Source organism: Pituophis catenifer, unplaced genomic scaffold (assembly GCF_029215685.1).
Source record: "Pituophis catenifer annectens isolate HBS135680 unplaced genomic scaffold, rPitCat1.0.hap2 SCAF_1, whole genome shotgun sequence".
Taxonomy (NCBI): domain Eukaryota; kingdom Metazoa; phylum Chordata; class Lepidosauria; order Squamata; family Colubridae; genus Pituophis; species Pituophis catenifer.
The window spans coordinates 58,115,679-58,140,195 of NW_027256881.1; the positions used below are offsets into that span (position 1 = coordinate 58,115,679).

Sequence of the window (24,517 nt, forward strand, 5' to 3'; positions counted from 1 at the left end):
TTATTCTAGTTTAAATATGTATAAAATTTCATGACTGACTGCAGACTGTAGTATCTTCTTTAATTTGGAAGGACTACTTTCAACAATTTTAGCCCTGCTCAACTCACTGAGAGTTTTATAGTGCTTCCTTTTATATTCCAGAAACATATTTTTAAATGTTCTACATACACTGTACATTAGAAATGTACATCACTTACCTCTTTGTTTACTAATGTGGCTAATTAAGCACTGAAACCAAGACCACTGCCCTCCACAGAAGTTAGGTTACTGTAAAAAGTGTGAATGTGAACACTGCTTTCTGCTATGCATTTCTGTATTTCTCTGCATGTAACTGAAAAAAGAAGCAACTGAAAAGCCACCCTTGTTCAGCCTTCACATACATGGAAAAGGTATCGGAGGGGGGGGGAGGAAGGAACTGTTTTTGTGTAACAAACAAGCCAATGTTATTATAAGCCATTATGATCAATTACAAAGATGCTCTCAGAGAATCATAAAGGCAATTCAACCTATGTTCTTGTTACACAACATGCACATTTATTAACTGCCTTTATTTGTATAGTTTTTCAATAATAATTACTCTTTGTCTTTATAATGCAAAGCTCCCTGCTGTGAGTCTAATCCTTGGCAGTATAGTTCCTGCTGAAACCTGAATTGCAACTGTGGATCCGATTTAGGAATTAAAATTGGGAACAAGCAGATTTACCTCCAGTAATTTGTGGGAATATTTAGATTTTTTAAAAAATAAAATGTAATAATGTTACATTCATCCTGGCATGGATATAACTGTTGAAGCATTTTATAGGATGATTCTTTTATGAATAATGATAACTATAGTTTCGCATTATATTTAAGCTACTACTAGATGGAATTGGTTTTAAGGGATTATAATATCTGAAGCAAACACCAGCTTCAAAATAATTGTTCCACAGTGATGCAAGAGAGGTAATTAAAGATAAACAAAATAGGGAACAGACGAAATGGCTTCTAAAAAAATATATTTTACAAGATTATGGCATGTAACATATGGGTTTAGACACAGAAATTTCCATCATTAAAAATGGCAGATTGGAAAGCAGTGAGATACACCAAGCAATACCCTGGGTCAAAGTTTTCAACACTTTAGTTAATGACTTGGGTGAAAGGGCTGAGGGGATAGTTACAAAATTTGCAGATTATAAAAAATTATAAGGAATGGCTAATGCTTTAGAACCAGAAGAAACAATTAAAAAAAAATCTAAATAGGTTTGAACAATGGCCAAACTGTACAGGATGAAATTATAAAGAAAGATAAAAAGATGGGACAGACCTGGTTTGGCAACTGTAGATATAAAAAAGATCTGGATGTTCTTGTAGATCGCAAGTTGAACATGAGCCAAGAAGGTGATGCAGCTGCTCTTTTGAGATCTATTAACATGAGTTTGAGTACTCATCCCAAAAATTAATTATCCCATTATATTTCAGCTTGGTCAAACTCAACCTGGAATATTGTATGAATACCAAACAGTTTTTCAATGTCCTTTTAAAACTACAATGAATTTAGAGGAGGGCTACCAAAATGGTGTGCAAGACTGGGAGGCATGACCATAAAGAATAGTGAAAGAAATCTAATAGAACACAGTTGAAATAACAGCAGAGAGATTAACAAATAGAGAAAGAAGAGATCTTGTTCTTTCTTGTTCCAGAAGGGAGGACCAGAATCAACTGATTTAACTACAGGAAGTAGATTCAAATTAGATTAGTAAGAGAAGTTTCTTGATGGTATGAACTATCATCCAATAAAATAGATTGCCTCATGAAGCTATATGTTGCCTTTCAATCAAAATCCTCAGAGAGACATATACTCAAAATGCTGTAGCAGGTATTACACTGAGAAAAGATTAGAGTTGATCAAATCCTGTAATCCCTTCCATTTGTATGATTCTAGATTTCTAGACTTACTTTTTAACTAAAAATAATTAAAATATAAACCAACACTCAAAGAAATCATTTCAATTTTACACTGCAGAGTATAAAGTTTTAGCAAATCTAACTGCAGATCTATTGTGCAGTCCAGTCAAGCTCTTAGTCACTATTTGGAATAGGAAGGTGACTGAAGCTCTGGATAGAATTGCACCTATGCAACCTCTCCTCACCCATAGACCTCTCTGTGTCCTGTGGTATACAAAGGAACTGAGAGGGATGAAACACACAAGGAGACGTTTAGAGTGCCGCTGGCACAAGACAGAGGATGAACTTGATTGAACACAGGTAAGAGTTGCTACTAAGGCTACCTCGTGGTGATTTGTGTGGCGAAGTATAAATACTTCACATTAATTGCATCTGCAGATAATTGCCCAGTGGCCCTCTTTAAGGTGAGCCTCCTCCTCCTGGGGAAGGAGGTGATTGAGGTCTACTGAAGGAATTTGCGGATTTTCTGGAAGACAAAATTGCTCAACTTCGCTTCCAGTTAGATGCTGGTGTGGTTGCTGGTCCGGTGAAAGCCCCTGAGGCAGGTTCTTGCCCTGTTATCTGGGAATAGTTTGACCCTGTTACTCCCGAGGAAGTGGATAGAATCCTAGGGAGTATACATGCAAGCACCTGTTTAGACCCATGTCGTCCCTGGCTTGTGAAAACTTCCCAGGAGGTGATAGGCAGGTGCTTCCTACAGCAGGCGGCAGTGCCCACTTTAAGGAGGCTGTTTGCCCACCCACTTCTTAAGAAGCCATCGCTAGACTCCACCGGTTTGATAATTTCTGACCTGTCTCCAATCTTCCCTTTTTGGGGAAGGTTGTTGAGAAGGTGGTCGTGCGGCAGCTCCAGAGGTTTCTGGATAAAACAGATTATCTCAATCCCTATCAGTCAGAATTCAAGCCTGGATTTGGGACAGAAACGGCATTGGTCGCACTTTTGAATGATCTCTGGCAGGAGCGGGATGGGGGTAGTGCATCCATCCTTGCTCTACTTGACCTCTTGACGGCTTTCAATACCATCGATCATGGTATTCTCCTGGGGCGGTTTTGGGGAATGGGAGTGGGAGGCCTTGTGCTATCCTGGTTCACTTCCTTCCTCTGCGGCCGCTCTCAGTCAGTGTAGATAGGAGGGGAGAGATCCAGCTCTTGCCCACTGCTTTACAGGATTCCGCAGGGCACAGTACTGTCTCTGCTCCTGTTCAACATTTATATGAAGCCGCTGGGTGAGATCATCCATCACAATGGACTGAGATATCACCAATATGCTGATGATTTTCAGCTGTATGTCTCAGCCCATGGTGAGTTAAGTGATGCCATGTCCTCCCTCTTGCAGTGCCTGGATGCTGTTAGGGCCTGGATGGGGAGCAATGGGTTGAAATTAAACCTTTGCAAGACCGAATGGCTCTGGGTTTGGGGTATGTTGGCATAGGGAGAATTGCCACCTTTGGTCTTGGATGGAGTGGCACTAACCCAAACAGACCCTGTTGTGCGTAATCTAGGGGTTTTTCTGGACTCACGACTCCTGCTCAAAGAGCAGGTGGCAGTCGTGACCAGGAGGGCCTTTGCGTAACTGCGGGTTGTGTGCCAGTTTTGCCCTTTCCTGGATCAACAGTCCCTACTCACAGTCACTCATGCCCTAGTCACTTCCTGTCTTGACTATTGCAACACGCCTACATGGGGCTGCCCTTGAAGAGCATCTGGAAGCTCCAGTTGGTTCAAAATGCAGTGCCCACATGGTTTTGTGCAGACCCTGATGTGCACATGTATCACCTCTCCTGCGGGAGCTTCATTAGTTGCCAATTTGCTTCTGGGTGCAATTCAAGGTGCTGGTTGTCACCTTTAAAGCCCTTCATGGCTTGGGATCAGGTTATCTGAGGGACCGTCTCTTGCCAGTCACATCTATCTGACCCATTAGAGCGGGCAAGCAGGAAATGTTGTGGGTCCCATCCCTGAGTGAGATACACCTGTTGGGACCCAGAAGAAGGGCCTTCTCTATGGTGACTCCCTTTCTCTGGAACATCATTCCCCCAGATATTAGAATGGCCCCCATTCTTAATACTCTTCCGGAAGGTGCTGAAGACCTGGTTTTGGCAGTGGGCCTGGGGAACACAGAGTGGGATGGAACTCATTAAATGGCTTGTGTGATCTCTGTCACCGGGGTGGGGGGTGGGACGTGATTTTGTTATATTGTACTATATTAATTTATTTGATTCCTTTTGTTAGTTTTTATTGTTTTAAATGTGGTCTTTTATTCTGTAAGCCGCTTGAGTCGCCATGGGTGAATAAGTGGCAATATAAATTTAATAAATAAATAAATAAAATATTTGGCATTAAAAAGTCCAGTAAACGTCAAAGGAATGTTCTATCTTTGTAAGCTTGCAGTGTCATGTTGTGTCACATTAATCCCAAACTATTAGTTATCATATTACTATGATAAGCTTTTCTAAAGTTTAATGATTTTAGTAAATTTTGCTAAAATAAATACAGGTAGTCCTCTACTTACAAGAGTTCATTTAGTGACTTTCAAAGTTACAATGGTACTGAAAAAGTGACCTATGACCATTTTTTACACTTACAACATTTGTAGCATCCCTATGATCATGTGATCAAAATTCAGATGCTTGGCAACTGGTTCATACTGTGTTTCCCTGAAAATAAGACCGTCTTATATTTTTTTGAACCCTGAAATAAGCGCTTGGCCTTATTGCCATGCACTCAAAAGCCCGATTAGGGATGTCTTATTTTGGGGAAAACAGGGTACTTATGACCGTTGCTGTGTCCCAAGGTTATGTGATCACCTTTTATGACCTTCTGACAAGCAAAATCAATGGGAAAGCCAGATTCACTTAACAACTGCGTTACCTACTTATCAACTGCAGTTATTCATTTAATAACTGTGGCAAGAAAGGTCATAAAATGGGGCAAAATTCACTTATTAACAGAATTTAAAGTATTTATAATTTATGAATTATATAAAAATTCCTTCTACCGAAATGAAATAAAGGAATATTATTTTTATTATTTTAAGCAAAGACTTTAACCACAGTCTCTAGTGGTTTTTATATTATGCCTAGCCAGGCTTTGGAATATTATTAACAAACCATAATAAAAATAATAATAAGATAGCCCCTCTTTAAAGAATGCCTAATTTATAGGGTTCCATTTTAATAGAAACATCATGTTGCTGTAATTCAGGCAAATAACATTCAGAAGAATCTTTGGCCATAATTTTCAGACAACATATATCAGATTAATTTAAATAATACTACGAAAGAATGAAAATCAAATCAAAATGTATATTAACATATAATACACATAAAAGACATTTTACAAGTAAAAACAAGGAATACATATGAGCATTTTCATGAAATGTTGTTTTGACATAAATAACTTTCCCAAAAAATCTAATGAACATTCATCTTCAACCCCCTTAAAACCCATAAGCCTAGTCAAATGCTTCTGACTAAATAAACTCAGAATAATCCCAACTGAAAATGTAATTGTAGAATTTAATTTTTCTTTAACTGCAAGGTATGTTAACACAATCTGTACCAGGAAAGTGCCTTACATCATATGCCAATGCATATAGCAGTAGCTATGTCAGATACGATGTTTTGTTCCATCAAAGCTTAAGCCCTCTTGCTAAATTACCACATTTCTATCAGGAATTACATTTTACATTCCATTTTACAGAAAGCATTTCAGATATTCTATATTTCTTACACAGGAGGACTCTGTGACATAATGATAATCCAGAGAGTTTTTCTTTAGTCCTTAACATTGTGGGAGTTCAGTGGAAATCAATAAATATATATTGTGTACATGATGAAAACTGGTGGGTTGGAAATTAGGTTTTGTATATTTTTATTCAATTTTTAAGCTCACAATAATTTCTTGAACTTTGTCTTTAAATTTCCTAACTAAATCAAGACTCTCAGATTGGTTAGTGAAGGCTCTGAATGTACCTTGACTGGAGGGAAAATATCATAAAGCAGATCTCAAAACACAAAACTTCCAGAAGATCTTATACCTACCTTGTACTTCTGGGAACATTATGATTTCTCATAGAATTGGACAATGTGTTGAGTACATGTTTCACTAAGATGAGAAAATATGTGAAAAGCAAAAGACAGTATAAATTGCACATGGGATGGCAATGGAATGGATGAGATAGATACGGAGTACAAATTGTGCAGAGATCAGAGAAATTCTTCATTCTGGCACCACATTTCATTTAATCTCAGAATTATCAATTATTCAACTGAATAAAGAACTGAAACAAAAATCAAATGGAAATTCATTGCCAATTTTATAAACCAATTTTAATTTTTGACAACAATAGAAAATACACCAAATTCGTATTTGCCACTTTTCAGATTCAGGCCTTCATGCTGAAAATCTTATGGATGCATTTTGAATAAATGACTCAAACAAGAAACACTCAGGAGTGTTTTTCAATGATCAAGAACCAAAGTCAGATTTAATACCCATCCAGATTGAATCTCTTGGAACAATCATGAAATTAAAAGTAAAATGACAATTTTAAAAAGAATAGTGAGAAACAACTCTTTGCCTTTGAACCTAAGTTACATCTTACAAAGAAGGAATCTACTGCAAAGAAAGGGAAGAATGACAGAACAATGTGATTAGTACTCCTGCCAATTGCATGTATCATGGACACACATTGCTTTACAGGTAGTCATTGTTTAATGACCACTTACTCAGTAATTGTTCAAAGTTGTGATTGTGCTGAATGACTGGTACTTATGACCAGTTCTTGAAATTCCAGCTGACACAACATTCTTGTGATCATGTGATCACGATCTGGGGACTTGGCAACTAGTTCATAGTAACACCAGTTGCAATGCCCTGTGGATCATGTGATTGCCATCTGCTATCTTCCCTGCCAGCTTCCGCAAGCAAAGTCAATGGGGAAGGTTGCAGAAAAGGCTGCAAGTCACTTTGGCAAGACTCCCCCACCTGGCAGCAATGTTCCTCACATTGGTTGGTAATTCTCACTTAATGACAGCAATGGGAACTGCTGGGATTGCCATCATTAAGCCATGCAGTCATGTGACGTAACATTGATTATGTTGTTTAGCAATGAAAATTCTAGTTCCAATTACCATCATTAAGCAAGAATTATCTCTATTCGGAAAAGTAATTGAAGTACAGACTATTTTGTCATCTCATAGGTTGAAAATATTTCACAGTCCTGACTAAAGCAAATACTAAGTTGTCTATGTTACCTCTTGAGTATTCAAGTCAATAAAAAAGTTGGGGTCCTAAATAAGTAAGAGTCAAAGCATAAACTATTCCAACACCAGCACCCATCCCCAAAGCAAAAGCAATTTTTTTTTTTAAATAAACGACCACCTGCAAACAGGAGGTTTGACCACTTGGCAAGAAAAAGAAATTGGTGAGCAGCAGTATCAACTTGTTTTCCTCTGATGCACTGCCCAGAAACTTCAACCAGTGGAAACCAAAGAGAGAGGAAGGGTTTCTTGGCTTGCCTTTTTCAAGACCTGCCAGCCAAAGTTTAGGGAGTGAAATTGTCTATGGACTGCCTCTGGGGCATATGCTTCTCACTTGGTAATGCAGCCACCCGATTTGAGGTTACAGGAGAAGGCATCTCTTAACTTGCTGAAGAACAGCTATTTCAGCCTCTTTGCATAGTAACAGCTATATTGCAAAAGAGCAAGAAGAGCTTCATCCTTCTAGAAAATAATTCTGAAATTTCATCAGAAACAAAGCATTCCTTTAAAGCTTTGCACAGCTTTATCCAATTTAGTTGTTACTTTCTTACTCACCTGTCCTCGGGTGAGATGCAATGAGCCCCATTCTCCTATCCCATATAAAAGAGAAATTATCACAGCTATTCTACATTTTACACCAATCAACTTAAACAGCTGATTAGGATTTTTTCTAAATATAGTAATTCAGTACAAAAGTTTGTTGTTATATTAGCCAAACATTACAAAAATAATTTTGGGTGCAATATACAATTGATCCTTGGAGTTCAGGCTAGTCCTTGGAGTTCAGGCCATCACAGCGTCCTTGTAGTCTTGAGATTGTGATCTGGGAGCTTAGTGTCTTTTTTTTTTAATTTTTAAACTTTTATTAAAAATTTAAAAAAAAAGATTAGTGCTTAGTGTCTAATAGGCAGTTAGGATATTGCAGTGAGCTGTGGACACTTGATTATGGCTTTTGGCATTCCCTGCCATCATCCCACAAAAACGGTCAATGGGGAAGCTGAAATTGCATGAGGTTCTCCTTTAATGACCCATACAGTCTTCAGGTGACACCAGCAATTGGGATTTCGTGAATTATTGATACTAAGCATCACATTCAGGTAACATTGTGCTTTATGACTGCATTGCTTTAGCAATAGAAATTCTGGTCCCAATTGCCTTTGTAATCCAAGGATTTAGGAGCCTTGGTGGCACAGTGGACTAAAGTGCTGTTAAGTAGTACTTAGCTGCCAGCTGCCTGCAATTACTGTGAGTTCAAATCTCACCAGGCTCAAGGTTGACTCAGCCTTCCACCCTTCTGAGGTAGGTAAAATGAGGACCCGGATTGTGGGGGTAATAAACTGTATAAAAAAGAACACCGCTTTGGGGGGGGGGGCGAAAGCCCTACTAAGCAGGTATATACAAAAGTATGAAGGCTATTGCTTAACGAATTGTAAGCCGCCCTGAGTCTCCGGAGAAGGGCGGCATATAAATCGAACCAACCAATCAATCAATCATTTATCAATCAATTATATTTTATTAGATTTATATTTCACTTTTCATTCATGAGCTCACATTAAACTATAACAAAATGTATCACAATCTAAGAAACTACAAGCTGACCGAGATGGACTTTCACTCTCTTTTGCTTTTTTGGGGGGGCGGGGGGGGTTATGGGTTTCATCTGCCAGGTGCCAAAATGGTGTCAAGTCTTTCAGGTGATCATGTTACAATGTTCTAGATAAACGTTCTAGATAAGAAGATGCATTTAGCAGCTATTATACAACTCTTCCTGTGTTTATTATTTTCCAGTCAAATCACAAAACACTGCTTTGACGCAAGAAGTCTTTTGAAAGATTAAAAGGTTGCAACTAAAGCGAACAAGGCACAGGAGGGCACTAACATGAATCACAGCTTCAAATGAAATACATCACCACTTTATGAGCTTGTTTTCATCTATTGGAATAGCTAATATGAGCTCAGTTATTTAAAGAATACGAAAGGAGAAGTGGAAAAAGAGAGATGCACTATCTGAAGAGCAAATGAAGATAAAGTACTCACTGGCGATGAAGGTATAAGCTGGGGAATAGGCAATTCCCATTTCTTCTCTGACAATCTACTGACAATCTAGAAATAAGATAAATATAAGTTGAGGATCAAAAGCTCTGTACTACAAATAAAAAAAAAAGAATAAGGCAATGATTTTGTTTCTTGTATTTCAAAAAAGGCATTTTGGTGTAGAATTGGATAAGATGGAAAGAGAAGTTAAAATCGGAAAATAACTCAGCCTCCAAAGTTACTGCTCATTGTCTGTAATGAACTGAGGGCTCATTTCTTCTAGGGAAGAGGAACACAATTTAGTGGCAAAATAAGGTGAAAAGGCCATCAGAACAGGCCATCATCAAAGGGATTTTGAATACATTGTTTAACTATGTTACACCTGAGTTTCACAGTTTTCTGTGTTCTTCCATCAACAGTTTGAAATATTGATTTAAAGGCTTGTTCTCACTTTGAAACACAAAATAAACATAGTGAGTAACTTGTATCCTCCACACAAATAATGAGAATTAGGCATTCAACAGTGAAACAGCTAATCGGCTAAGCCAAGTTCACATTTAAATACAGTATGTATTGTTGACTTCAACTATCCATACATTTAAATACTTCAATATTTCATATATCAAGAAGAGCATAAAAAATTCTTGACCCTCATCAATTAAACATATATATCTTTTATCTCTAACAGTAACATATCTAATTATAACAAATTATATTTAATTTAGCAACAAATAATTTCAGATTGTGGGCAAAGATTATGGTCCAAGAGCTAGTAAGTAATTGTTCAAGTAAAAAGACAAAGAAAAGCTGCAATAGGAAAAAAAGGAGCCTTGGTGGCTGTAGTGGTGCAGTGGTTAGAACACAGTACTGCAAACTAATTCTGCCAGCAGTTTGAGTCTCACTGGCTCAAGGTTGACTCAATCTTCTATCTTTCCAAGGTCAGTAAAATGAAGTCCCAGATTGTTGGGGGCAATATGCTGACCCTGTAAACTACTTAGAGAGGACTGTAAAGCACTAAGAAGCACTATATAAGTGCTATTGTTAAGAACAGAGGTGGGTCTCAAAAAATTTTACCACAGGTTTGCCGCGCACTGATAATGTGCTTTTTAACATTCTGACTGTTTTGTGGTTTTTCATTTATGTCTTCTTGGATTTTTATAGAGTTTTGTGTTTTCTATTTAACTATGTTCTGAATAAAATAAAATAAAATACAAATATATAAAAAAAAGACCTTCAAGGTCCTTCCAGCCCTATGATTCTATAGTCCATGTTCTATTTCCTATTTCAGTGACAAAGCCTTATAAATAAGAAGGAAGACTCTCAGTTCAACTGACAAAATTATACAGTAATAAGATTGTAAAGGAGTAAGCTAAGTGTACAGTAGAAAGTGGGCAAGGAATAAAAAAATAATCACAATCCTTCCTCATATTAACAGTAAATAACATTCTAAGTAAACAATAATAAAATCTGACAAAGGAAATAGAAATCTAACAGAGCTGTGCAGGATATCCAATATATAGCTTAATCTTTGCTGTGCTCTAGGTGATAAGGTTACATTTTTAAAAATGACTTCAAAACTTGAATGAAAAAGATAAGTGAATCTTTCTGGAAATGAAACTACCAACTTGTTACCAGCTTTTTTTTCTTTTCAGAAAATGGAAATTATTCCAAACAAAGGAACAAAAGGGAACCCAAACAACCATAATAAATAAGCAAGTCAGTAATTTTCCTACAGAATAATATTGGCCTCAACTGCAGAATTGGATCCAGAACTAGTTTTCATGTGCAATTAAAAACACACATGTGTGCTGTTTGATGGAATCTTCACATCATGTCCCTGGAGTGGTGAAAGAACGGAAAAAAGCTGTAGTAAGCCTACAAAGGAAATTCAGTTTTAAAATGTTTAAGGAATACATCAAAGAAATTTAAAAATATAAATATTTAATTCAAGACAGAAAACCCCTAATTCCCTATAACCCAACATGTGGTTCAATATATAAATATATAAAAAGACATTTATTTTATTAATTTATAGATAGCCGCCTTTCCTTCAGGAGCTCAATGCTTATGGTAGCAAAAGAAGGAAGACAATGATGCTACATGCATAATGATGTTACTATGCAACTGACACAATTGCTTCAGATAATTTTGATGCAAGTACATAGCTATTTTATTTATCTGACAATGTCAAAGCTTGTCATTTTGCGGTCAGCATAAGCAGTCTATTATGAATACCTCTCCCTTAAGGCTGCTTATGTGAAGACAATCCTTCAGTTTTTATTCCCATAACTATAACTCAGCCAGATTCCATCAAAAGCAATTTCAAGAGTTCATGCCTAATAGGCAGAGGCTTATTCTTCTCTGAATGGGTGTGGTCAGAAGAAGGCCTGAGATAAGACTGGTCCATTACAATAACAATTCATGGGAATCAACTATTATTTCCAGTAAGAAATCAATGCTTCTCAGCCTGCTGTGATGCAAGGACAAGAGAAAGAAACTTTCAATCTTGGTTACACTAAATATATGGTATGAATTTTACCATTTATCATGCTGCTTTTCTTTGTTATTAAAGACTTCCATAGAACCATCTCCAATGCTTCTAAAAAGACAAGAGAGTTATGTCTCCAAATCTTTGCCTACAAGCCTTCTAATTTAAGCATCTGTCTGAGTAAAGTGTGATACCTTTCCACTGGTTCTCCAAAAGCACTGTGCAAACCACAGCTGGATTATATACAACAGAAAATCTGTTCCTTAGACAAGGGAAATAGAGGGATGAAATAACCATTTTAACTATAATCCCAATTTTCGCAGTAGTGCTGTAATTTTATATAAACCCAAATTATATATAATTATAAATTTTACATAATTATAAAATTTCATCTGAATAATAATAATAATAATAATAATAATAATAATAATAATAATAATAATAGACTATGATTTTGCTTTTCCCTAAAAGTAAAATACTATAAAACCCAGTTTGTCTGTATGTTATTCACAATTACTCTCAAACCGTTTCCGTGCGTAAAACTCTAATGGTACTCTGCTTCATAAGCCACAACTTCGGGTGTCACTCAACAATATCCTTAACAATTTTTTTAAAAAAATTCTGGGCAAAATCCTGTTCCTTCAGAGTGATACTGCAATGCCACTCATAGCAGGCTTCTTGATTATACATCATTTTTTAATCTCTTTTTGCCAGCAGCAATGACTCAGTAATGCATTTCAATGAATGCCACTATTTTAGTTTAAGCTTATTTCATTGTTTTTATACCATTGCAATTATACAACTCTCAGGATAAGATCCACAAGAGTGGACCTACATTAATGATTAATAAAGGTAGTCCTCAATTTGCAAACACAATTGAGCCCAAACTTTATGTTGCTAAATGAGAAATTTATTAAGTGAGCTTTGCCCCATTTAATGACTTTTCTCGCCACATTTGTTAAGTGAATCACTGCAGTTCTTAAATTAGTAACATGGTTGTTAAGTGAATCTGGCTTCCCCGTTGACTTTGCTTGTCAGAAGGTCAAAAAAGGGGATCACAGGACCCAGGGACACTGCAACTGTCATAAATATGAGTCAGTTGTCAAGCATCCGAATGTAAATCATGTTATCATGTGGATGCTGCAATAGTCATAAGTGTGAAAAATGGTCATAAGTTTCAATGCTGTTGTAACTTTGAGTGGTCGCTAAATGAACTGTTGTAAGTTGAGGACTACCTGTTTTTCTATGAAATATAAAAATTAAAACAACTTCAATCAAATCGAAACTATAAAGATTACATGTCTGCTATGAAGAGCCTTATGTTTCACATGACTCTGCAATACAAGAAATATAACCAGACAGAATTTTTGATGATGATGAAGGTAACTTGACATACCTTGGGTTCTGGCAAACAAGAGAAAGTAAGTATATCAAAAGCAGAGCTATTTCAGGAAATATGTCCCATTTTTTGCCTAGATAGGTTTATAATCTAAAATTCAACGTAGAAGGAATAATACAAAAAGAATAAGAAACTGGAAATAGATGTAAACAGTGAGATAATACAGTATGTGACAGAATGTATAGTATTATGCCTGCTTAATCTTGATTACAATACTTTTTCAAAAAAGTCAACAACAACTTTTATTTCAATGTAAAATAATTTCTGTAATCCACTCAGGTTTTAGACTCAATCTGCAGAACATGGGAAAACACCATGATTCATTTCCACCCCCACCCCTAAAAATCTGCTTGCAAGCAAATCACAGCAATTTTATTTGTAGCTCATTTAACATATTGTCTGAACTGGGAACTCTATTTGGTTTAATTTCAGAATACAATAAAGAAAGAAGTCACAGTTTGTTGTCGGCTTCTGATTTGTGAGCCAACAGGCATAGTTACTGCAATATACACCGATTTATTAGTGTCATCATTTTCTCCAGCCACCAGCAGTCAACCCATATCCCACCCAATTCAGACAGAATGGGAAGATAGATTGCCATACTGAGGAAAAGTTATGAAACTCTTCAAGACTTTACAATCTCACCTGCCATGAACAGAACTCTTAATACTGTTCACTGAAACTAACCTTGAAAGAAGTGAGCTCTCAGAAATAGCATTCCAATTCCCAAACATTCTAGCAAGATACAAATATTAAGGGTATGAAATGATACTGATTATACTGATATTCATGTTCATCCTGTTCCCACTGAATAGTTGGCAGTAAAGCAAATCAAAGGTTTTTTGGCTTGAAAGCAGACTGGAATTGGTTAGATAATTAACACTTCCTTTCTACCTATTTGCCAATAGATGTGTGGAATTTTGGAAATCTTACTGTAGTCATTGTGAATAATTAATTTACTATATTTTCCACCAAGTTTCCACCAAGGTACAAAGCACCTAAATATAATTAAAATAAAACTTTAAAAAATCAAAGTAGAACATTTGTTATGATTCACACATCAGTTTATTTCTATTTTAATAAATTTAGAAAAAAATGTGAGTCTGTAGCACAAACAAGAGCAATTTAAAACGATGAAGCCTATGGAGCAGCACAATAATTCTCAGCTTCAAACCTTCTTTGAAAAATACATTCTATTATTATATTTTCACTACTTTTTTTTTTTTTGGCCATGCCAACTTTAAACTGTTAGGTCTAAGCTAAGCTGAAGACACAAGGCAGTAAAAGAATAATTACAAAACTATTAAACATAATCTCTAGTATATAATTTCATGGGTCTTGCATTTCCTAATGGCAAGTGATTGCAAATGAAGAATAAGACTATGTCTCAAAGTTACTGTTTCAGACAAAGGAAGCTGCTTGCTTTAATTCATTATCTATGACCCAGGATAACTTCCTCTGAACCTGTTGTCACCCTGCTCAGGATCCAGTGCCCATTTATTCAGTGTACTGATCAGTTCTAATTAGCCATTCCGCCTATGATTATTTTAAGTAGTTTTAAACACTCAGAAATAATTTTGCAAACACCATATTGGGATGGATGCCAAAAGTGCATAAATTACTTTTGCATATTAATGCATGTACAGTATCTGATTTTCAGATAACAGATGCATGCATGGGACTTCTCTTGTAAATGGAGTGAAGCTGCTTTCACCATCCAACTGTTTTAACATTTGCCCTATTCTGCATTCTGAGGAGGAATTCACATACATCAATCTGTCCTTACATCCCTGAAGCCAAAGTACCTTTGCCTCATCTATTCTGGGAGAAATAGTGCTAGGGGAAAGAAGCCACTTTCACCACCAATCTGATTTGAAAGACTGCTCTCCAGAAGGTACTTCAGTTCACTAAGCATTCAGAAGTTTGAAAGTCACAAATAAATGATGAAGTCTTCTTGATGACTTATTGGGCATTTTCCTTAATATTTTCCTATTATTTGCCATTTCCACCTTCTGAAATCATGCTTCAAGTCCCACTCTAGTAGTATACAATCCTATTATTTCTTGATGAGCTCACTTCTAAGTATTATAACCTTGTTCAGTTTTCCAAGATCAGCAAAATTCAGCTATGTGCTGCCACCTAACTGGGCCATAAATACCACAGTGCTTACTCATTTAAGGATGCTTAATTGGATTATGACATGTTAACATTGTGAGACTAACAGCAAAACAATTTGCCAAATATTAGTTTCATGCACGTCACATTCTGTTCTCATATGTCATGAGTATGATTTTCATGTAAGTGTTTCTATCAATTAATCTCTGAACATCCTGTTTTTAACAGCAATTTTTTTTGAGTTTAGGCAGCTGTAAAGCAAGACAAAATGGAAGGCAGCTTAGACAGTGAAGAAAACTAGAAAGTTGCACAGCTGTTTCCTACAGGAAATAAGACTTGCACTATCAAGAAATCAAGACTATCTTGATCATTACACAAATATCAGCAGCACTTCTGTTATCATTTCTATAGCTTCTTATAGCAGTGATGGCAAACCTTTTTGGCACTGAATGCCCAAACCAGAACGCGCGTGCGCATACACATACACACACCGCAGCCCTGGAAACTTGAAGACCAGCTGGCCAGTGTGCATGCATGCGCTGGCCACCTGGTCTTCTGGTTTCCGGCATGCATGCTGGTCTTCGCATGCACCGGAGCCCTGGAAACACAAAGACCAGGTTTCCAGGTTTCTGGCACACGCAAAGATCAGCGAGTGCACCGGAAACCAGAAGAGCAGCTGGCGACGGCACGTGTACCCACAGCGAGGGCTCTGCGTGCCACCTCTGGCATGCGTGCCATAGGTTTGCCATCACAGTCTTATAGCTTCAAACATATAACTGGGCAGACTAGCAAGTGATTGTCTGACACAAGGACAGCACAGTCTCAAAGAGGGAGAGAAGTTGCAGGCATCTTTCCATGTTTAGATTAGTTCACAAAAGCAGCCAAATATTTTGGACTGCACCATAGTCTTACCTGAGTATTCTGTACTATTATTTAAATTCTAAATTTAAATTAATGTACTATATGCATTACAATGCCATATCTACTGCTATCACCTGGATTTCCAAAATGATTTAGTGAACAAGACATAATTCCTGATGCATGCTGGATAATTGAGAAAGAATACCAAAATATTCAATTGCCATGATGTCTGTACATATGAAGATCAGAATACTGCAAACCATGGTATTTCTGGAAAAGGCTCTAATGCCAGTTAAGTTGGAAAGAAAGCTAAGAGAATGACTAGCAACAAGGTGGCTGGACTCAGTTACAGTGGTAATGAGTACATCACTGGAAGACCAGTTAGGTACAGATTGTCATGTGGTTGCTGGCACATCTGTCTATGTAACTAGATGCCACATAATCAATCAATTAATGAACAAATCATAGAGACCAGGTTGTAAATCACCTTATACCATAAAGGTTGAGTCTATACAGATAGTCCTTGACTTACAACTATTTGTTTAGCAACCATTCAAAGTTACCGCAGTACTGAAAAACATGACTTATGACCGATCCTTATGCTTATTATTGTTGCAGCATCCCCATGGTTATATGACCAAAATTTGGATGCTTGGTAACCATGTATTTACGATGGTTGCAACATCCTGAGGTCACATGATCACCATCTGCAACTTTCCCAGCTGGATTCTGACAAGAAAGTCGATGTTGGGAGCTACAGTTGCTTAATAACTATATAATTCACTTAACAACTGCAGTGTACACTTAACAATCATGGCCAAAAAGGTCATAAAATTGGGCACAACTCATTTAACAACCACCTTGCTTAGCAACAAATGTTCTGGTCCCAATTTTTGTTATCAGTCAAGGACTACCTGTATAGCATACTAAACTGAAAACAAGTAACCTTGAGCTTTAGTATATATTGAATAGAATTATGCTGGATATATAAATCTCTAAACAAAATATGCACTAATGGTATATGAATTAGATAGGAGACAATTACTGAAAGAATGCTGACAATCTTACCGAACCATTCTTCTCAGTCTGCTCCAGCTTTTCAGCTAGGTGATCCAAATGCTGATGTTCAGACACCTAAGTAAGGAAAAATATACAGAGACATACATATTAATAAGGCAAAAGAACCCTACTATGCTATATTTTCATTTTCATTTGGGTGTCTTTCCTTATGATTAGTCAAGCAGGAATTAGAAATGTCAATAAAACAGGTACCTTACCACTGAATAAGACTTTTGGTAATTTCTTCACGGTTTTAACTTTTATTTTTGACATTTTCAGCCAGAATTAATGGAACTCTTTATTTTTCATACTTAGTTTCCTCTGATACTCAGAATATGCTGCAGGATTGCAAAAGGATTTTGAATGCAGGAGAATAATAAAATGACATAATTTGCCTCCCGCTTCCATTCCCATACACTTTGGGAGAATAAAAATATGCCATAGGCAAAGATAATGAACAAATTCTCAAGCTGTACTATAGTGTCACTAGGCTTTCAGAAGTATAAGATCCAATTCTGTAATGCCTGTTCAGTCAACAAATTTGTTAATGAACATGTTAAAACACCAATTCTTTCAATGCTATTTTTTATCTTTCAATTAAACTAAGATTTAAAAAATTCACTAGGCTCAGCTGAAAGAAACTGTGTTATCAGCTATCAACAGTACATTTATGGTGGACATATGATAAAGCAAAGCAATATTGGAGTAGGATTTACATCTTAATACAGAAGATTCCCAAAGTGAATATAACAATTAAACCAGAAACTTTTCTTCTGGGTTTAATGGAAAAAGACTTGGAACTTTGATGTTATATATGTTGATGGCAGCAAGTTTACTTTACACAAAAAATGGAAGGACACTTGGATTCCTACAATGTGTGAATAGTTGCAAAAGTTGATTAGTGTAGACATGGAAAAACTGACTGCTTTTATCAAAGAAAAAAATACAATTACTTTTGTTTCTATTTGGAAACCACTTCTGGACTTTGTGTTTGAAGTGGAAAAAATGAAACTTTGATTTTGGGTTTTACTGATAAATAAGGTTGTTGTTACAGAAACACCTATATTTCAGTATTTATATTATTATGTAAAAGTAAAAAAGTTGAGGTTTGATGTTATTATCTTATTCTATTACACCAAAGGGAGTCGGAAGTCAACACTTTTTCTTTCTTTTTTCCCCTTGTCCTACACTTTTCCCTTTCCTTTTTCCTCCCCTATTTTCTTACTATTTTCCTTTGTATTTTTTGTATTATATATTATATTATAAACTAATAAATAAATAAACAAAAAAGGAAGCAATCATATTACCCAAATCTGTACAGGTCAAACTAGGATATTTCCTGATATAAATTGCTGGCAAAAGACAAATTAGAAGAGATTTGGAAATGAGAGGACTAGAAACAAAGTCTAATGAAGAGACATTGAAGGAACTGAGAATGTTCAGCTTTGTGAAAACAGAATTAAGGCAGAAATGATGTACTCTTTAAATATCTGAAAGCATGACACACAGAACATGGCCAATTCTATTCTCCATCGTTTCAAAGAGAAGAATACAAAATAATGGATTTGAATCACCTGAGGGCAAGATCAAAATGAATGTTAGGAAACCTTCCTATGAATAAGAGATATTCAGGTAGGTTAATGGAACCAGCTATTCAGACAGATTGTGGGCTCTTCTTCACAGATCTGAAAAGTGGAGAGTAGATAATAATTTGTGTTTCTGCACTGAATGACATGTTAGACACAATGGCCTAAATGGTCCCATTTAACTTCATAATTCCATGATAAGCCCCTTATGTAGGTGCATAAAATATACTATTTATGTATTAAAATCTATATAAAGTATAGATTAAGTGGTTTTTCCAAATTAATTTAATAAGCTTTGTGTCCTAAAGAAACAAAGTTTAACAAGGAACAAAGAATTACATTTTATTAAAGAAACACATTGTCTTATTTTTCTTCCTGTAGTCACAAATGAATTCTTGTATTCCACATTCCACATTTCTCTTTTCATTCTTTTTTCTCTTTATCCACTTCCGATATTTAGGATTAATTTCTCCCCTAATCTAAAATAAATAATTTGAAAATGAGATTCTGGAAATGGGATCGAAACGTTCTTCAAAGCGCTAATTCAACAAGCATACATATTTTTGATGTTTCAGCTAAGTCTTTTAGAATCTTCCTTCTGGCTAGTTAACTTGCACAGCAATGTCATTTATAGCCATTATCAATACACCACTGGGTAGAAAGAAAGTTCAGCAATAGCCAAGCTGCTGGGAAAACTGGAAGAGTCATTTAACAGATAATAAAAAGAAAAATGTTAGCTTTAAGCCAACAGACCTCTTTCTGTTCAAAACTATCCAGTTCATAGAAAAATGACAACAGAGACACATTCCATCTTCTTGAAAAGATACCTTAATAGGAAGTTCCCAAATTTTGCTGTGGAGTCATCTAAAATGCTAAGTGCATTTGTTTAAGCCCTCCAGCATAAAAATGAAGACTACATTGGGTCTAGGTATGGGAAATTGGAACCTTGTTGGAACTCACTTCTATTTTGCCTGAACAAGGCAGCTGCCAGCTTGTCCAAGCAAAACAGAGACCAGTTCTGACAGCAATTCAACTTTGAATGTACATGCCAGGAGACTTCACACAAACTTGGGAGTCCTGGAAGACTTTCCTCAGGCTTTCTTCTCTATTTTGCTTCTCCAATCTGACAGGCAGTTTGTCTAGGTAGAACAAGTTCTTTTTTACATGCTCAGGAAACATGCAGTCAGTCCCTCTCAAATTTGCTCACAACTTTCAGGAGGTCATGTCCCCCATATCCCCTGAAACTCTTTCAAATCACTTTCTAATGGATTGCTCATGAAAGTTTTTATATCTCTGAAAACATTCCACATGAAATAATAAATTACTGATCTGCTCCATTGTGTTTTGGTCATATAATAAAATCCTTCTGACTCGAACAAAACTGAATCCAATTTCAAATGACAAATCATTTAGTACACCAATACTAAAGCACTAAACAGAAACACCAACTCTATAAACAAATGCATAATAGAAACATAACACAGAAGTGAAACAAATATTTGACCAACCACTGATGTTACAAATGATCAATATCTTATGTTATTGTAAATTATCACAATGAAGGAATATATTGGAAGTTAATCTACTATATTTGGAATTTAGCAAATTTGGGAAATTTGTATAGAAAAACATATATAAACTTAAAATACTTATACTTCTGTGACTATCAATTTTCAGAGAATATTAATTAACTTTGCAAACAGTAAGTGACTGTGAATAGATGCTTATGCAGTGGTAAATGCAGTACTTGGCAACTGTGCACAAAGCTTATAATTCTGAGAAACATGGATGCTGTATGCTTTTATTAAATCCTTAATCCTGATAGTTCTAACAATAGTTGGAAGGCAAACTGTTAGTGAAAGATACTGAGCTTGAATTGGGACTATTTAGTATTTCTAGTAGTGAAGATTTTAGTGGCTATCTTAGCCTTTTCCCACCAACATGCATTGATGTTATATATTTGATATAAATCTATGGGCACACTTCAAAATTGAGACATTTTGGCATGAAACTGCGTTACCTTGGTACATAATTTTCTTTTAGCACAGTCTGTGCAACTCGGAAGTGTAATCATAAATTACATTAACAACACTTAACTTTAAAGGAGATGGTAGAAGGTAATCTAACAACCACTTTTATTGTACTGGATTTGTTTAAAGATGTCCTGGTTCTGTAACTTAAAAGGAGAGAAGAGAAAAAACTTGTTCTTCTAATAGTGCAAGATGGGCATGGAAAAGAAGATTCTAAGAACATCCAGTATTATCACATGTTATTTAAGCATATTCATGAAAAACAATTTTAGATCCATTATTTCCAAAGTGTCTCTTCTGTTTTGCTTCTCTTTTATTATTATTTCTCTTTTTCCTCTAACCATTGTCTTATTTTTTAATTCCCACTCACTCAAATATTATAGAACAATTCCTTTTTCTCAAGACAAAAGGAACAAAGAATGAATGAATGAATGTGTAGTCCAACATGGGTAATCAAGACATTGACAGCCAGCATAGTGTACTTGTGAAAGTACTGAAATAGGAACAGGGACACCTAGATTCTTGTTCATATTCATCTGGATTTATCACTGTGTTTCACAACCTAAAAGAGAAAGGAGCAGGCAGGATAAAAACTACATTGCCTTCGATATGACCTAAGTGTAGCTCATAAAATTATCTGCTACAACGTCCTACCTGTCAATGACTACTTCTGCTTCAACCACAACAATACACGAGCACACAATAGATACAAACTTAAAGTGAACAGCTCCAAACTCAATTGCAGAAAATATGACTTCAGCAACAGAATGGTCAATGCCTGGAATGCACTACCTGACTCTGTGGTTTTATCCCCAAACCCCCAAAATTTTAACCTAAGACTGTCTACTGTTGACCTCACCCTATTCCTAAGAGGTCTGTAAGGGGCATGCATAAGAGCACCAGCATGCCTACCATCCCTGTCCTAATGTTTCTTCTATTTGTATCTATTTTACGTCTCCAATCCATGCTTATACTTATTACTTAATTACTTAATACTTAAATACATACATACATACATACATACATACATACATACATACATACATACATAACTGGAAAGCAAGTTGTGAAGTTTAGAGTTAGGTCTTAATGCTCAGATCAAAAGTTTCTATTTCTATTTTCTATTTCACTCAAGATAGCAACCACTTCTCAACCCTGTATTTCATTTATACTCCTTCCATGGACAGAGAATCAAATGAAACTAGCCAATCTGTGCATATTATTGCTGCTTTTTGTAAATGCATTTCTGCCCTTACTATCAAGAAAGAACTATTAAGCATGAGCGACAGGATTTAGAAACAGCACTTCCGTAGGAAATATAGAGATAGCAGTGGTGCTTTCAGGTAATGCCGCAGATAAAACCAGATGCAGAGAATTAAAATGCAACATAAATCCGTCACAATACTATATGATTTAGATTTATAATAAAATTTTGTCTCAGAAATTATGGAGCAACACACAAAGAAGATGTTTTACCACTGAATCAAATCTAAAGTAAGCAGCAATAAAACCTACCAGCAGATAAAAAGATCATCAGAAAAGATCAAGACAGAAAATGTAAGCAATACTGTTTATATTTAACAACAAACATTTTGGTTTAATAAAACATTGTGAGAATGAGATGGATGGAAGTACGCATATTTTCTTACTCTGCTTCTCCCTTCAGAAGACCAATAAATCAAGAAAAATCCTTTGTATAAAGTTAAACGTGGGTAGAATGCTTAGGTATATCTAAATAACCAGATGTTTAAACTATCCAGGACAAAGATTTGCTGGTGGTTTATGTATCCAGGCATGTTTAGGCACCCTTAACCCTATATTCAAATGAATCCAACTTCCCCTAGGCTTGTTTTCCCATTTACACATAAAATAAATGGAAAAAAGGAATCAGTATAGTCTAGTTTACCATAATCTTTATCTTGCCACTCTAGCTGCAATCTTTGATAAAAGAGGAGGGAGGGAGGGAGGGAGGGAGGGAGGAAGGAAGGAAGGAAGGAAGGAAGGAAAGGTTCCCTTAAAGTAGAGTGTTCAAATGTGAATGACCCATATTTGAATCTGCAAATGATTAGAGACAGCTTTTTCTGTAGCAATTAGCATTTTAAAATAAAATACATTTTAAAGAATTGACAAATGCTTATTAGAAATGATTGTTATGCATGGTGAAATAGTACACTATCCTTCAAAGATGCTGTTAAACATAGCTGATCAACCAATAGAACAGCTTGCCTTCAGAAGTTGTGGGAGCTTCATCACTGAAGCTTTCAAAAAGAGACTCGACTGCCATCTGTCAAAAATGCTCTAGGGCAGGGGTGTCAAACTTGATTTCATTGAGAGCTGCCTCAGGGTTGTTTGACCTTGGGGACCTGCAGGCGCGTGGCCAGTTCAACATCATTCATGTCCGGGTGCCTGTGATGGCCTGAGCGCTCTGCCAGTAAAAACGGGCTCCCAAGCTCCATTTCAGCTGTGATGGCTTCCTCCAACCCTCTGCTAGTGAAAACGGAGCTTGAGAGGGCCACACATAGCCCTTCCGAGCTCAGTTTTCACTAGCAGAGGCACTGCAGGCCAGTCCTTCGCTGTTTCCAGAGCAGCCCCGCGGGCCACATCTAAGCACCCCGTGAGCCATATCCAGCCCCCGGGCCTTGAGTTTGACACCCCTGGTATAGGGTCTCCTACTTAGGCTAGATGTACCTGCATGGTCCCTTCCAACTCTGTTATTCTGTTCTCTTCTGTTCGGATTATGTTGTAGCATTGAAGCAGTATTATCAGGTGAACTGAAAGAAAGGTGTGCCTGTGATTAAATCTGAGAAACATCTGCCAACTTTTTTCTCTTCAACAGCTATAATTTAACACATTATTATGTATTCAAACACCAATGTTTATGACAAAATATTTTATTATTCCTGTTTCCTGTATGTTATGTTTGCTTCTATTAAAATAGAATTAAAATGCTTAGAGGGGGGAGGGCACCTTATCCAGGCTTCAGGCTTCAACTATCCAAGCTTCAACTATCAGATAGGTGTTAATAACATAGATTTCTACAAGCAATGTCCTTAAGAGCCTGACTCAAATATTATAAGATGTAGAAAATGGAAATCAACAGCTATTGCACTACTGTTCTAGGTTTTCTACAACTAACACTGAGGTCCCAGAAGAGGAGAATGACTCATCAGATTCTTTTCTTTTGCATTTTCTGGCAGTTCAGCCCAGGAAGTTTTGACGTTTGATTTACTTCTCATAGCTAAAGCCCTTGACTACAACAGGAGCCAGAGAAAATGCAGGCACATGCAAATATTCCCATACTTTTGTGACATCTAACCATTCATTTTCTGTTAATAGACTCAGATGGTCACTGATGTTTTATCAAGTGGGAGCTAATGACAGATAATGGTCTATCAATAGCTAAGAGCCACTCTTCAGTGTTTATGGAGAGATACCCATCTCAATGGAAAAGGCAGAAGCATCAAAAAGCAGATTTTGGATTAAGAATCTATTATGCAATAGGTGGATTGGACTACAGCAAGCAAATGAAAAGCTGCAACTTTCAGGCAGAAATAAGAGACAAAAGCATCCAGTGCATGCTTCCATGTTCAGAAAACTAATCTCAGCCTCTGATGACTGTTTAAGTGGGGAGGATATATGTTGAATAGTGGTTTGGAGATTGTAGATATTGGTAGCTTTGGACTCAGCTGATAACAAGATAGAATTACAGTATAGAGTAAATCAGGGGTGTCAAACTGGCGG

At 36.4% G+C, this 24,517-nt stretch overlaps 1 protein-coding gene across 1 annotated transcript in view; it reads right to left on the reverse strand.

Annotated features, from left to right (window-relative positions):
* Nucleotides 1-24,517, reverse strand: part of GLP1R (glucagon like peptide 1 receptor) — a 98,522-nt gene that overhangs the window by 59,538 nt on the left and 14,467 nt on the right. Inside the window, exons 2-3 of the mRNA XM_070949862.1 lie at nt 17,170-17,235; nt 9,242-9,307 (exon numbers count right to left, since the gene is read on the reverse strand). Of these exons, the coding sequence (XP_070805963.1) occupies nt 9,242-9,307; nt 17,170-17,235 (132 nt within the window). The remainder of the gene's footprint in view (nt 1-9,241; nt 9,308-17,169; nt 17,236-24,517) is intronic.